General features: G+C 35.9%; 2 protein-coding genes across 2 annotated transcripts; both read right to left on the bottom strand.

Annotated features, from left to right (window-relative positions):
- Positions 1 to 4198: 4198 nt before the first annotated feature.
- Positions 4199 to 5155, bottom strand: LOC113246448 (olfactory receptor 4P4-like). Its single transcript, XM_026487057.2, has one exon. It carries the CDS (start codon positions 5153 to 5155, stop codon positions 4199 to 4201), a length of 957 nt encoding a protein of 318 aa, XP_026342842.1.
- Positions 5156 to 13744: 8589 nt separating this feature from the next.
- On the bottom strand, positions 13745 to 14674 carry LOC113246561 (olfactory receptor 4P4-like). The gene has a single exon (XM_026487172.3). The coding sequence runs from the start codon at positions 14672 to 14674 to the stop codon at positions 13745 to 13747; it is 930 nt and encodes a 309-aa protein (XP_026342957.3).
- Between the last annotated feature and the right edge of the window lie 1627 nt (positions 14675 to 16301).

The raw sequence follows: 16301 nt of genomic DNA, 5'->3' as shown, positions 1-16301 counted from the left end.
ACAGCTGGTTTTGGACTCCAGTCTCTCCCTTAGGGCCCATCCAAGACGTCTAATCTTCTCCCAGCCTGGTAATTTCTGAATTTTGGGTCTACCATAGTGTGCTTGTGTAGTATGAGCGTTCCTTAGCACATTAAGGTATTCCCTTAAAAAAAGGTAGCAATGATGTATTTTCAAATTAGCAATGAACCCTGGTAGAAATGGATAGGATTTCTTAAACTACACATTTGCAACCATAAATATTTCTTAAATATTTTATGTTTAAACTTCCATGCAGAGCAAAACATCTTATGAAATCCTTCTATGCATCTACCTGACAGATATTTTTGAAGATAGTAGACATTGTGGGGTGCCTGGGTGGCTCAGTTGGTTGAGTGTCTGCCTTTGGCTCAGGTCATGATCCCGGGATCCTGGGATCAAGCGCAGTGTCAGGCACCCTGCTCAGCAGGGATCTGCTTCTCCTTCTCCCTTTGCCCTTCCCCCTGCTCATGCTCCCTCTCTGTCTCTCTAATGAATAAATAAAAAATCTTAAAAAACTATAGTAGACATTGTGCTGCACGCTGGAAAATGAATCCTTAGAACACCTGGCAAGTAGATTAATAATCTTAGTTCAGTGTATTTTTTTGTTGGCTTATTTTATAATATCCTCATGTCTTTTTTTCTCATAAAACTTTATGGATCATTGAGAAAAAATAAAAGATAATAAAAAAAGGTTTCTGGTTTTGTTGCCTAAAGTTTTTTCTAGTGGTTATTCCCTCTGATGTGTCCTCAAGACCCCCAACGTCGCCATTACCACACACACAGACACAATCATCACACACATAGGCACACATACACACACCACATCTTTGTACTTAAAAATAATCCAAATACTTTTCGGAAAAATGTTACTTTAAACCAGAGAAAGTAGAACTATGAATAAATAGCCAGTGAGAAGAATTTCTGTGGAATGGGCAGAATGTCTCCCTTGACATTTCAGAGGTTTTCATGGCAAAAAAAAAAAAAAAAAAAAAAAAAGTAATAGTTGTATGTGTGAAAAGTTCTAAGAGTTGAAACATCCGAAGATGACCCTGGCACCACAGATACACACGACAGCCTCCATGGTTTTTCTTGGATTTTGCCTTGGCTCTGGTGCAGGAATACCTAAGTCAAGCAAACTCTGGAAGCAATCCAATCAGTCCACTGAGGAAAGGCAAGTGTTTGGTCAGAGAGAAATATCCAGACAAATGGGAACCAAAACACAAAGCTGAGATCGGACTATGTGATTCAATGGACATGGAGGTAAACATCATTAAAATAGTTGTGCCTCCTTGTTGTAGAAAATCTGCTAGATTCCGTTACTTCCCTAAGAGGTACATGGGGACACATCTTAAATTTTTTGTGTTTCTGACAATACTTATTTTATCATTAATGCATGATTGTGACATAAGGAGAGTTCTAAACATGTAAGAACAATACACGCAGTCAAATAAAAAGAGAAAATAGTATCTTTGAATTTGATTCAGGAACTGTTTACTTACAGCTTAATTTGTGCCAGGTTTATAGTCAGGAAAAAGAGAGACATACAGAAAAATAAAACCAGATAATCTTCCGGCTCGGTCAAACTGAAAAACACAATTTGTAAGAAGGAACACTCATATATGGCACAGGATTATTTGAAAAGGAGGAAATGTACAATTGCATAGCAATGAAGAACAAGGAAAGAATCCGAAATAATCCTGGTCTGTTGACATATCTGAAAAATCTTCCTGAATAAGATAACATCATGTGAATTGTACATGAGACATGGGCCCTCTAGCATGGGGGTGGGGAATCCTAAGCAGAGGAGATAGCTTAAAGCTGATCGATTCTAGAGTGTGCTTGGAGAACGTAGATGGACCCAGTGTAGCTGGATGAAAGCATCTAAGCAAAGGGACACACAGAGAGAAAAGCAAACAAAGAGAAAAAATAACTAATATAAGTTTCTGGTAGCCATGTGCCACGTTAAAACTTGACATGTGTTAGCCAAAGTAATAGTACATCTTTATGAAATATGATATTACACCATTTTATAGATAATTTCAAAAGGGAGACTAATAAAATTAAAATGAATTGTCAAGACCCAGGGTTAAAAACTGTCAGGATTCACCCAGCTCTCCCTGACCCAAAAGCCTGATTTTAACACCATATTTTCTACCAACACAGTGACTTCTAAGATTGGCAAATTAGACTCAGATGATTTATGGAAGATTTCTGATAAAAAAGTAGGAAGGTTAGTTTTATTTCAAGGAAAATAGGATTCCTTACACATTTTTAGAAGGGAGTGATAGGGTCAGTGATATGGTGCCAAAGGGCATTTCTTGCTTCCTCACATGCAAGTGGTCACACGTGGAACTAGCTGGAATTTTTAAGGTGACACATTGCAATCAGATTCACAGTAACTTGCTTCTTTGGCTCACGTAACGTCAGTCAGAGGTAATTCAGCGCAAGTGCCCAAACGAAGCTCATACGCTTTCTATAACATCTCAAGAGATAAATACTTTTGGCACACAGGCTCAAAAGTACAATGACTACCACCTTATTTACGTGAATTCTGAATGTGCTATTTTAGACCACAACTTCCCCGTGGCGATTTTCTTCTCCATCTTTCTCAGAGTATAGGCGAGAGGATTCCGCATGGGGACAATTGCAGCATAAAAATACAGAAATTTATTTATATCCATTCTCACTCCCTGCAGGTAGAGCATAAGTATACATACACGGCCTGAAGAATAAAACTACCACCATTATGTGAGAGCTGCAGGTGGAGAGAGCTTTGCGTTACCCTGCCGAGGGGCGGATTCTAAATGAGTATGTAAGAAGCCACCAGGACAACAAAAAAGGCTGCCACCACCATCCCTGAGTTAGCTGTCCCTGAGATACTAACAACATGAGTGCTTTGCACACCAGTTTCAGAAGGGGCTTCCCATCACATGTGTAGTGACTTATCTGATTAGAACCACAGAAATTGAGTAAATTTGGTAAAAACAAAACATTAAATAAAGGGTAAAGCTGGAACTTTTAAATCTAGCAATATTTTTGTTTTGTTAGTAACCTAACAAACTAGTAATCAGTCCAGTTCCTCTTTGCTATAAAAATGTTAATGAATTACATCTCCCTCATCAATTTTTCTATCTTCCATCCTTCTGTATACACAGTCTGTACAATCACTGTAAATTTAGTATTGCATTTACATGGGCTAAAATCTTTGTGTATTTTCAACATCATCCTGTTTATATAATCCTGGTACACAACCTCTTCTGCCTTAATGATATTTGCTCTCTTTTTTAAGAAATCATTTATTTTTGTACCTTGTTAGTGATGCAAATAAACACATCACATCAAATGTTTTTCAGTTTCCTCTAGGAAATATTTCTCATGCATCTCCTTTTCATGTTATTTACAAAGATGATTTGTCATTTCCATTCATTTCCATGATTTGTGTCACAGGGTTTTTTGATTGAAGTTTATTTGTTTGAGCTCTTATTTGTTTTTGGTTTATATTTTTCTTGTGTACATAAGAAGGACTCTGGATCTGGTAAACAGTGACTTTCCTACTAATTTCTGACATTTTATGATTCAGTTCCTTTATGAATTTTTTTTAATGGGCCAATATGTAGAAGAGCAGTGAGTATATTTTTAATATTCTGAGTAATTTATTTCACTTTATCTTTTCTAGTTTATTTTTATTTCCAATGCAAAGTCAAGAGAGTTAAAGCCAGAGAATCACTTTAAATCCAATTCTATTATGCAAACTTACTGATGTGTAATTAATTTCTAAATACGGCTTGAGTTCATTTAGGTGAAGATACTATCCTGAACCAAAACTTGGTCTTAAAATTGTGGATTTTAACTACTCCTTTGCTATACAGAATGTTTCATCATGTGCTCTAGCCACCAAACCTGAATTTCCTAATGCAATTATTATTAAAATTTTCTTTTTTACATCACAATTCACAGCTTATAAAACATTGTCTTAACTGTGCATGTAAGTGATTTTATGCATGTAAACCTGTTCATACCATCCCAAAGCCCACAAAATTATGTTTTAAACTTACTGTTTGTATGGTTAAATTAATATTTCTTTGTAGTTATTATTAAACTCTAAGTCCTAAGTTCTGTCACTCGTAACATGATACCAGGGGAACAGTTACACTGTGAGATCATTTTCTCCCTTCCCTATTTACAATGAGATGCCCCTCTGTTTTGTTAAAAAGATGTTGAGCTCTGATGTTTGACACCAAATTTTTCTCATGGCGTTTTTCATCTCTGAATTTCTCAGAGTATAGATTAGGGGATTGAACATAGGAGCAATGATGGTGTAAAATAGAGCAAATACTTTATCCTCAGGGAAAGTGTTCGGGGGTCTAAGGTAAGCAAAGATTGAAGGTCCAAAAAATAAAACTATCACAGTGATATGAGACCCACAGGTAGAAAGAGCTTTGCGTCTTCCTTCAGCTGAGTGATTTCTTAAAGTGAATAATATAATGATATAAGAAAAAAATAAAACCACAAATGTCACTAAGGTAACCATTCCTGAATTGACAACCATAAAAACACCAGTGATGTAAGTATCAGTACAGGCCACCTTTAGCAAAGGGAAAATATCACAAAAATAGTGATCAATCTCATTAGGACCACAGAAGGGCAACCTGATTACCATAAAAAATTGAGGAAAGGAGTGGACAGCCCCACCAGCCCAAGCAGCCAAGACTAGGAGATGGCACCTTGTCCTGTTCATGATAAGCAGGTAGTGGAGAGGTTTGCAGATGGCAGCGTAGCGATCAAAGGCCATGACTGTAAGAATTAAAACTTCAATCATTCCAAAGAAGTGCATTGTAAACACCTGTAACATGCAAATTCCGTAGGAGATGGTTTTTCTTTCCACTAGCAGGTCAGCAATTAACTTGGGCGTAACCGTAGAGGTGTAGCAGATGTCCATGGAGGATAAGTGGCTGAGGAAGTAGTACATGGGTTGGTGAAAAAGAGGGCTGCATCGAATGGAGACAAGGATCAGAAGGTTTCCTGCCAACAGGGCAACGTAACAGAATAAGAAGAGCACAAAGCAAAGTATTTGCATGTTCTGGTCATACGAAAGCCCCAAAAGAATGAAGTCTGAGACATTCCTCTGGCTCTCCATGTGTTTCAGACTGGCATATATTATAAACAGATGGGGTAAATATCTGAAAAGAAAGAAAACATGAATCTGTGTAGAAAATTAGCAGCATGGCAACAATACTATAAAATTTACCAAAAAGCAAATTGATATCATTGAATAAGTAATATTATTTATTCCTGGGGTGCCTGGGTGGCTCAGTTGGTTAAGCATCTGCCTTCGGCTCAGGTCGTGATCCCAGGGTCCTGGGATCCAGTCTCACATCAGGCTCCCTGCTCCATGGGGAGTCTGCTTCTCCCTCTGCCTCTACCTCTCTCTTTCTCATGAATAAATAAATAACACCCCCCCAAAAATATATATGTGTGTGTGTATATATATATATACACACACTCACAATTTATTCCTGATACCTAGATTTATGCTTATTTTTTATTTCTCTTATTTTAGAAATCTATTGTAAATAATTCTATAATGGGAAAAATGATGTAATTTTCAACATTACTGTCAATGATTATGGAATATTCAAATGTTAGTTTGACGTTAAAGAAATAATTTTATTATTGTTAGTTGTATTAATTAGATAACAAAAGGAGTATAATTTACATAATTTAAAAAGTTTGCACATTTTAAATTGCATGTGTTTATCCATAGGGTCAACTGTTTTTCTTTCAGGATGATCTGGACAAATTCCATTTTATTTGGGAGTTTATCCTCAGGAATGACCATTTATTAAAAATATATCAGTTTGTGGAGCGCCTGGGTGCCTCAGCTGGTTAAGTGTCCAACTCTTGATGTGGGCTCAGGTCATGATCTCAGGGTCATGAGGTAGAGCCCTGTGTCAGGCTCTGCGCTGGGCGTGGAGCCTGCTTAAGATTCTCTCTCCCCCAGTTCTCTCTCCCTCTCCCCCTTTCTCTCTCTCTACCCCTCTCTAAAAAAAGTAATAAATAAAGGATTATCTTCCTTGCCCTGTGGACAAACACTATCAATTGCACATTTTAAACTAAAATAGTTTCAGGCACATTAAAAGCAAAGATGGTTGAAAACAATGCAGCAAATAGACTGTCAATGAATATGTTGTAAAAAATAAAGAGCCAGTTTACTCATTTCTCCTATTTGCAATTTGCAAGCTAAACAATAAAAAATTGTTTTTTATTAATCTAAATTTGTGATCACCAATGATAAATGAAAGATAAAAAGAAATTGCCCAAGTATATTTGCATTCTTCATATTTCATGACTCTTCCTAAGAATGTCAGTATTTTATACATGATCTAGACAATAAAATTCAACAGAAGATGATACAGAATTTAGCTCCAAGAGAGATTTGTGTCAACACTCAGCAACTAGATGTTACATTAACGAATGGATCAAAGATTTACAACTTTGCATCTTTTGCACAATCTTGAGACATTATTTATGCACAGGGAAAGAGTGCGGGATAGACAGAATGCATTCCGGGAGCTGTTTGAGCCAGTGCTGAGGAATTAACTGACACTCGATGACAGGCAAACACTGTAGCACAGTTTCCACCTTTGTCTGACCTGATGTAACCAACCTATCTTGGCACTCTGGAGGAATATTTTAAAAACACAGAATGCTACTGTAGCAAAGTTATTTAGAAGCCATCAAATCCACTAAAAACTCAAAACTTATGTCTTTAAGATCATTTTAGAGGGCACTGGTGTAGCATTTTTAAACAGTGTCTACTGTAAGAAACTTTCTCTTTTAAATTATCATTCAACTCTGATTTCATCAAGAAGAAAAAAAAACATCTGATCCTACTACGACTTTAGTACTGCTATCAGGCGTCCTGACCTCTCTCTTGTTTTTAACAGAGCAAAAATAATTATCAGTTCACAGTGTTCAACAGTGAACAGTACTTAAATAGAGGTTAACAGTTTTAAGATTCGTTGATCAATTTTCTCCTTACCTTATTATAGTCGGTGCTGATTCCTAATTTAGGAGATGGCATACTATTTACAGAGACATCTGTTTGCCTAAAACAAATTGACTTAAAGTTAATTGTTAGATAAACAACTTAAAGTGGAAATCACTTATATATCCAAGCCCTTGATTTTCAATAAAAGAGATTCAGATCAAGACAATCTAGGTAATTTATTAGCATCAGAAAGTAATATCGTGTGGAGGACAGATATCTTGATTCCCACCCAGTCCAGAGCTGTATCATATGATTGTGAGAAGAGGGGGTGTCCTGGAGGCCAGCAGTGAGAAGCTGCATTTTGAATTCTCATCCCAATCCAAAAAAAAAAAAAAAAAAAGTATGCAAGATGACAGATTACCAATTACTTAATCTATGTTTATGAATATTTCAAGGGGTGTATTTGGGAATTAGTATAAATATATGGTCCAGCATTCTTGATTCCAAATCATTTTAAATAATTTTTCATCAGTTTTAGCAAAATGTGCCTTCCTTCAGGTAGGATTCTGCCTCATTTTCTGGATTATCACAGATGTTTCATCCACAATAGCTCTTAAACTCTCATCCTGATATCTGAGGGGAAATGCAATTATAATCACTGCTGCTAGCCGAAGTAAAAGGGATATGTGAATGCAGTCCAGTGACAGAATTATTGTGATTGAAACATGTAATATATTCTTGACCACATTTTCTCAACTTGTCAAATAATCAAAATTGTAAGCGATGAAAGGAAGAATTATTATGCATTCCCTGGTTGGAATCATGGAACAAGAAAGATGTAGAAACATGGAGAAGTATAATAACTGAATAGTGAACTGTTTTGATTCAAGTTGTCTTTCTACAGCAGTCACAATCTGAATATAAAAAGAAAACCAGTTAGCTAAAAACTTCTAGTAGTCAGAGGCTTGATATTAAGGGAAATGTGTCCTCGTATGTGCCTTATTTCACTTTAATTATGGTTATTTAGAATCAATGTATAGAGTTTAAAATCTGAGGAATCTGGCCAATGTTCTTTGAGAAGTCAACCACCCAGTTTAAGCAAAGACACTATCCAGACAATTTTCTCATTAACTTCATTTAATGTCTTCCTTTCCTATATGCCAATAACTTTTAATGAGAACTCAGTAAACAAAATTAACTTTCTCCCCTTCCATACCATTTATGAATGTTGAGATTATTGCTAGCCTCTTAAAGCTTCATTGTCCACGTTTGTAGAATCCATAAACAATTACATAATTCAGACTATAATGAAGAATACAAAAAAATAATGTGAAATGCCCCAATGTCATATATAGTTCAAAACCCCACATTAGCTTCCTTTTACTTTTTTGAGTGAGCAATCTCTGAAATTGCCAAGTGCACATACATAACCAGCCCAAGGAAACAAACAAACAAACCCAAAATATCACAACATATATTAATGAGGATGACCATGGAGCAATCTGTTAGTAAAAAGAAATAAAAATTACTCTTAAAAAATGGTTGGTTTTGGTCACTTTTTAATACCACTGGCCTGCAATTTCCCTGCACTATAAAAATACAGTCAAACTTTATTTCTTTGGTTGCATTGCATAAGAACGCTGCATTGTCTTTTGATTGTGCTATTTAAATAATAAAAATAATTGCTCTTACAGAGTTTCCACTGTAAGTTCAGATTTTCTCCTAATGATATCAGAATATGGCCCACGATAGTTACCTTAATTCAATTGAATAAATCTAGTCCATTTTAGAGTGACAAGGTTTTTGAAAGTTAGAAAATTACTTGTCATTGGGACATGCAATCATAAGCTGGGCTATTCCTTCATAAGAATATGGAGGAAGATATAAAAGCCCCAAAAAGAGACTCAATATAAGTTCACTGAAACTTAAAGATTTCATTAACTTCAACTCAACTGTTTCTATTCTCAAGTGGAATTCTGCTCATGAATAATATACAATAAGACTAAAGTTAGCTAAATTATTTTGTAGTAATCAAATTATCTTGTGCTGCTAGAGAAAATATAGTCTAAGGACGAAATTAAGTGGAATAAATTTAAATAGCATATAACCACCCCAAAGCACAGTTAGTGGAGCATTCTCCAATGAAAGTGGCATAGTTAATTCACTGATCAGTAGATCTTAGTGGCTGTTAGATTAGTTTTAGGTCAAATCAGGAGAGCTCTCTCCTGAGGTACTCACTCTGCTGATTCTTCTCCAGTATCTAAAGATGAAATAAAATGCAAACATTTATAAACCGATTATTCAAACACATTTAAGTCAATTCTCTAAAATTATTTTGAGAATCTCAACATGTCTTAGAACATTTTATATATTTGCAAGGGGAATAGAATTTAAATATCCGTTGAACCATCAGGGATGTAAGAAGTGGATTTTAAGAAAGAAAGAAAGAAAGAAAGAAAGAAAGAAAGAAAGAAAGAAAGGGAAAATTAAGTATTTTGAAATTCTTGCAAAAACAAATACACATTTTAAGTTCTAGGAGTCACTTATTTTATGCCTATTGCTGAAGGAAAGTCGATTCAGAAGAGCAGAATGTAACATATGACAACACAAGAATTAATAGGTCTTTAAACTCTAAGAAATTATATTCCCAGAGGCATTTCTGGACAGATCTTCACCAAAGGCCTTTGTGTTGTTCTCCATGGTACTGACCCTGGTGCCTGTGGGCACTTTCTGGATATAACTATTTCTTATCTTTGTGTTGGGTTGTGTCAAGCAGTTTCTCTGGAGGCTCCATAACGCTTTACTCAGACAGCGCAGTTCAGAAACTCTGCCTGCCTTGTGCTCATCTTGCTTTCTGAAGAAAAATAATATAACATGGAATAGTATGAGGGTAGTGCTAAGAAAGAATTCACCGAAAACAAAAACATACATTTATTTGGGCAATTAGAGACACAGATTTGGGTAGAAACCTAAATTGTGTTCCCAGGAAGACAAAGAGAAGCAGAGTTATAGAGGTGAAAGGCTGTGAGTGTAATTCTCATTCAGGTCCTCTATGCAAAACAGAGTGTTTTGGGGTTACTGGGATTGGTTGAGTTACTATGCAAATGAGGGATTGGAGCTCCTTTACAAGTAAAGAATGCAGATGATCCAGGTATCATGGTGAGGAGGAAGTTAAGTCCAGGCTGAGGGCTTGCAGCTCTCTGAAAATTTCAAAAATCTTCATGGTTTCTCCAACAAGGCTGTACATAAATTATTCCTCACTTATGGCCTCCTGATCCTACTTAAAAAAAAAAAAAAAAAAAAAAGACTCAAGTAGGCTTGCTTGCTCCATTTTGGAAATTTCCTTTTACATTAGCTTCAGAAAACTCTGAAATGGGGAAAGACAAACAGAAACAAACACATGCAATACAGTCCAATATGCATCATTATCTAGAGTAACCTTCATGGGTAGAGTAGATAGACCAATAAAATAATAACCTGCCTTATCAGGACTGGAACCTGGGTTATTTATTGCCAAGGACTAACAATGATGAAATAGATGGTTGGGGACTGGAGAATAGAAGAAAAGCCAAGATAAAATAAATAATCCATTCTTTGTACACATATTAGGGTAAAAATGTGGTATCATTAAGTGAGAATATAATAAAATATGAGGGGAAATCATCACTCAGTGCACAGCATAACTTTTATTCTGTTTATCATTTGGCTTAGTCCTATGTAACTTCATCTCTACAAGTTATTTGGGTCAGCCCAAAATGTACATACTGACGTTCGGTGAGCCAATTTTCCATTATAGCCAAATCCATATATTAAAAATTTCCTTTATGTATGTTAAACTTAAGGAGATCAATTTTTATAGGATCTTATGGGTACAAAATAATAATAATAATAATAAATAATAATAGTAGTAAACAATTTATTGAGAGATTTATTTTGTGTTTTAAGTTCATTATATCATTTCATCTCTCAATAGTGCATATTGTGAGTTAAGTAATGTTAGTTCTGTTGTTGCAATAAGAATACAGTCCTCTAGAAGTTAAAAAGATTTGCTCAAAGAGCTACTAAATAAGAATGAGAAAAAGAACCGTGTGCCTCTATGAGTGAAAGGAACAGGTTTTTATATGTTTACTACTTGCTTCCAGCTTTGAAATTGTAGTAACCCTGAGGAAATAAGAGATTCTAGTACTTCAGAATAATGAATATCAGAACTCAGTGTTTTACCGGTTGTCCATTTCAACATAATGCATGCTTTAGACCAAGCTTCACTCAAAGCTTGTGTTAATATGCAGAAGGAGGTAGCTGGTCATATCTCTACCAATAACACACACAGACACACCACGATACTCCTTAGAGATGTTTACAAGTACCTCATTTATAACCCCAATCCCCGCCTTTGTCTCAGTTCATAGTAACTTCCTCTTCTGAGAATTGATTTTGTTATATTTATCCTTCTTTTCTAATCCCCTTCTAAAATCATTTGTTTTATGGGTTGTATGAGCTTATTTATAAAACTGAGATTTCAGGTGTTTTTGATGATATTAGGTATTGTTTGGTAGGCTGGAAAGTGAATTCTAGAAAGAACAACTTACAAGTGGATAGTTAATCTAGGTTCAATATATTTTTCTGTGGGCTTACTATATAATATAGTCATATTTTTTGCCAATAGAATCTTACATATTCTTGAGAAAAGAAAACAAATAAGAAAAAAATGTGGTTTTGTTGTGTAGCATTCTTTCTGATGGGTTGAGTATTTCCTTTGACCCATCCTGATGGTCACACATGCACAGGAATAAGTATACACACTACAACTCTATACTTTTAAAAATAATCCAAATGTTCTTTGGAAAATTAATAGGTTAAACCAGGTCAAACCAAACTACATCTAGACAGACTTAATGTCCCTTGAAATAGGCAGCATGTTTTCCTTTGACATTCCACAGGTTTTCATGGATCCATGAAGAAAAAAAAATAATTAGTTAGATGTGTGAAAACTCGTAAGAGCAGAAATCTCAAAAGAAACTTTCCTGACATTAAAGACAAACACTATCTCATTTATCGTTTTTCCTGGACTTCTCTTGGCTCAGGGGCAGGAGTAATTCAATTGAGAAAATTCTGTGTGGAAACAATGCAATCATTCTGCTGAAAAAGGGCAAATGCTTTGGCAGAGAAAAATGTCTACACATAGAGCTGATTGGATTATGTAATTCAAAAGACAAGGGATAAATGAAAATTAGAATAGTAGCACCTCCAAATGCAAAAAATAAGTAAAAAGACACAATAGGTGACTGAGAGTCTGCCTGATTTCATTCCCTTCCTGATAGCTACATGGGATGTATGTTGAATTTTTAAATTTTCTGACATTACATATTTTATTAATGCATGATAGTTCATAGAATAAAGAGAAGGAAGTTCTGGCTAGGTGAGAACAAGTATAAAGTCCAAAAAAAAGAGAAGATAGATTATTTGAATTTAACTCATTAATTGTTTATTTCTTAATTTGTATGGGTTTATTGCTAGAAATTAGATAAAAGAAAAACATAGATACAGTACATCTTTGAGTTGACTCAATCAAACTGGAAAAACATAAGAAAAAATACTAATATGGGGCACAGGATTATTTTAAAAGGAGTAAATGTACAGTTTCATAGCAACAAAAAAACAGGGAAAAATCAGAAATACTTCTGGTTTGTCCATGAATTGGCAAAATCTTCTGGAATAAGAAAATATCAGGAGTGTGACTTATCTGTAAGTCATGAACATTAACGCATAGTGGGGACAGCATTATAAGCAGAAAAGACAGAAGTAACACTCATAGAGCTGATAGACTTAAGAGTATGTTTGGAGAATACAGAAGAGTCCAATGCAGCTGGTTGAAGCATCCAAGCAAAGGGAAACAAATGAAGAAAGGTAAGGAAAGAGGAAAAGTATGTAACAAGTTTCCAGGAGCCGTATGTCCTAGCTAAATCTTCACATGCATTAGCCAAAGTAGTATTACAACTATATAAAGTACAATATTTCACATTTCATAGATATTTGAAAAATGGGGATGCATATATAATTAAAGCAAATTGCCAAGACACAAAGATAAAAATGTACCAGAGTCAGTACTCACCAGGCTTTCCCTGACCCCAAAACCTGTCATTGTAACACCGTAATTTCTACCAATGTAGTGCCTTCTGAGATTAGCAAATTCAGCCAGGACTAATTTTGATAAAGAAGTGAGAAGTTTTGACTTTTTTTCCAAGGAAAATAGGGTTCCATATACATTTTTGGAGAGGGCTGTGCTATGATTAGGATGTGTTTTAGAAAGACATTTCTAGCATTCCTCAAACCCATTCAACCATATCTGGAGCTAGTTGGAAACTTCAGTGTGCAGATTGCAACCTGAACTACAGTGACTTGCTTCTTTGACTCTTATAATGTTAGATATCATTTAGTCCAACTCCCCAAAGAAAGCTGTATGTTTTCTATAACATCTCAAATAATAAATGCTCTCGGAACACAGGGTCAGAAGTGAAATGAATATCACCTTTACCCGAATTTTGCTTTTTGGAAAGATTATATTTATTTATTTGACAGAGAGAGAGAAGAGAGAGCAGAAGCAGAGGGAGAGGCAGAGGGAGAAGCAGGTTCCCTGCTGAGCAGGGAACCCAATGCCAGACTTGATCCCACAACCCTGAGATCATGACCTGAGCCAAAAGCAGATGCTTAACCAGCTGAGCCACACAGACATCCCTACCTGAATACTGAATGCGCCATTTTAGACCATACCTTCCCCATGGCAATTCTCATCTCCATGTTTCTCAGGGTATAGATGAGAGGATTCAGCATGGGGGCAATCACAGTGTAAAATACAGAGATTTCCTTATCCTTGTTCTCACTCCCTGCAGGTAGAACATAAATATAGATACAGGGCACAAAGAATAAAATGACCACCATTACATGAGAGCTACAGGTGGAGAGAGCTTTGCGTCTCCCTGCAGAGGAGTGTGTCCTAAGATTATATAATATGAGAATGTAAGAAGCCACCAGGACAAGAAAGACAGCAACCACCACCATTCCTGAGTTTGCAATCATTAAGATATTAACAACATGAATGTCTTTGCACACCAGTTTCAAAAGAGGCTTCACATCACATATGTAGTGATCTATCTGATTAGGACCACAGAAAGGTAAACTGAGTACCCCGAGCAGTAGAGCGACAGAGTGCCAAAAACCCACACCCCAGGCCACGAAGATCAGCATGTTACACCTCCGTCGGTTCATGATGACCGTGTAGTGCAGGGGCTTGACAATGGCAACATAGCGGTCTAAAGCCATGGACACCAAGATGAATATCTCCACGCCCGCCAGCAGGTGTTCAGTGAAGAGCTGTGTCATACAGTTGTTATAGGAAATGTTTTTTCTTGCTGCACTTAAGTCCCTGATTAGCCTGGGGACCACAGTGGACGTGTAGCAGAGGTCCATGAGGGAAAGGTGACAGAGAAAGTAGTACATTGGTTGTTCGATTAGGTGGCTGCAGGTGATCGTGAGTAAGATGATGAAGTTTCCCATTAAGATTGCCAAGTAACAGAGCAAGAAGAAGAAAAAGAACAGTAGCTCCATTTGCTTATTTCCCCACAGACCCATGAAAACAAATTCTGTGACATTGTTCTGGTTTTCCATGAGGTTGAGGTGATTCCAGAGACACAAAGGAAACTTTATTTTTCTGAAATGATACAGAATATGTGACATCTTCAATAGCAATTTTTAAGTTTTGGAATATTTATAAATTGAAAAAAAAAGATATAGGTTATAGAGACTTTATTATGATCTTTTAAATCCTTTCAGATAAAAGGCATCATTTTATTTCAAATTATATTTAATGAAAGCATATTTTATGTCTGAAATTATTGTAAACACTTTACATGCATTTAATTCATAGCAACCCAATGGTTACTATTCTGATGCTCATTTTACATATGGGGAAACAGAAAGATAGATTGGTTCAGTTAATGCCACCAAATCATTAAGGTATTAAACAGCAACCTAAGATATGAACCTGAATCAGATACCATTTCCATGCTCGTAACATTTATTCCACATTACCTACTGAACAAATGGACTTCTAGCTGTTTTCCACCAATTTAAGAGATATGGGTCTTACTCCATCTCTGCCATTAGCCACCTGTATAGCTTTAAACAAGTCCTATCCCATCTCTAGACTACATATAATTTATTTGTGTGTGTTGCATGTGGTTGTCATATTTCTTTTTTATTTCAATTTTTATTTAAATTCTAGTTAGTTGACATATATAGTAAAATTGGTTTCTGGTACAGAATCTAGTGATTCATCACTTAACATATAACACTCAGTGCTCATCACATGTGCCCTCCTTAATACCAATCACCCATCTAGTCCATCTCCCTCCAACCTCCCTCCATCAACCTTCATTTTGTTCTCTGTAGGTAAGTGTCTCTTATGGTTTGCTTCCCTTTCTCTATTTTTCCCTTGTCCTGTGTTCGTCTGTTTTGTTTCTTATTATAATAAAAAATATTATTAAAAAAACAAAGAGAAAAAATAAATAAATAAATTCCACAAATGAGTGAGATCATGTGGTATTTGTCTTTCTTTGGCTGACTTATTTCACTTAGCATAATACCTCTAGCTCCATCCACATTGTTATAAATGGCAAGATCTCATTCTTTTTAATGACTGACATTCCACTGTGTGTGTGTGTGTGTGTGTGTGTGTATACCACATCTTCTTTATCTATTCATCAGCTGATGGAATTTTTATGTAATGTTCCAATCACACAAACATTCCATATATCCAGTGGAGCTAAAGATATATTCTTGAAATAAGGACAAAATCAAGGCTCTTAATCATAGGAGATACTAGTTGATAATTAGTTGATAATAGTTTCAGTGATTCTTCTTTCTGACAGGTTTGGTCAAGATTCAGGACATGGAGAGGCAGGGAAAAGGGAACTGGGACACTGTCTGGGCATCCGAATATAAGAACACAGTTTATTATATAAAAGCTTTCCCTTTTTTCCTAATTTTTTAAAGATACATTCTAGAGGTTGCTGTTTAAAATGTCAGAAGCACTGTGGAGAGCTAGGTGTTTTCTGTTGAAATGTTGAAGGACCCAAAGTGATTATAGAATGTCCTGCAGATTTAACCCCGCAGGTAAGCAGCACCGCCACTTAGATGCAGTAGACTTAGGAGCAGAGAGTGAATATGTTAAACTCTCACCTTTTACCCATAACCAAATGCCCACCACAGCAAATTCGTAATTTGCCTAAAAGTC

The sequence above is a fragment of the Ursus arctos genome, unplaced genomic scaffold (genome assembly GCF_023065955.2).
Source record: "Ursus arctos isolate Adak ecotype North America unplaced genomic scaffold, UrsArc2.0 scaffold_23, whole genome shotgun sequence".
NCBI lineage: Eukaryota > Metazoa > Chordata > Mammalia > Carnivora > Ursidae > Ursus > Ursus arctos.
This window is presented reverse-complemented; position numbering and strand designations above follow the sequence as displayed.

Bases quoted from the DNA above. Each gene is read 5' to 3' on its own strand.
- LOC113246561 (XM_026487172.3), bottom strand. From the start codon at position 14,674: ATGGAAAACCAGAACAATGTCACAGAATTTGTTTTCATGGGTCTGTGG.
- LOC113246448 (XM_026487057.2), bottom strand. From the start codon at position 5,155: ATGGAGAGCCAGAGGAATGTCTCAGACTTCATTCTTTTGGGGCTTTCG.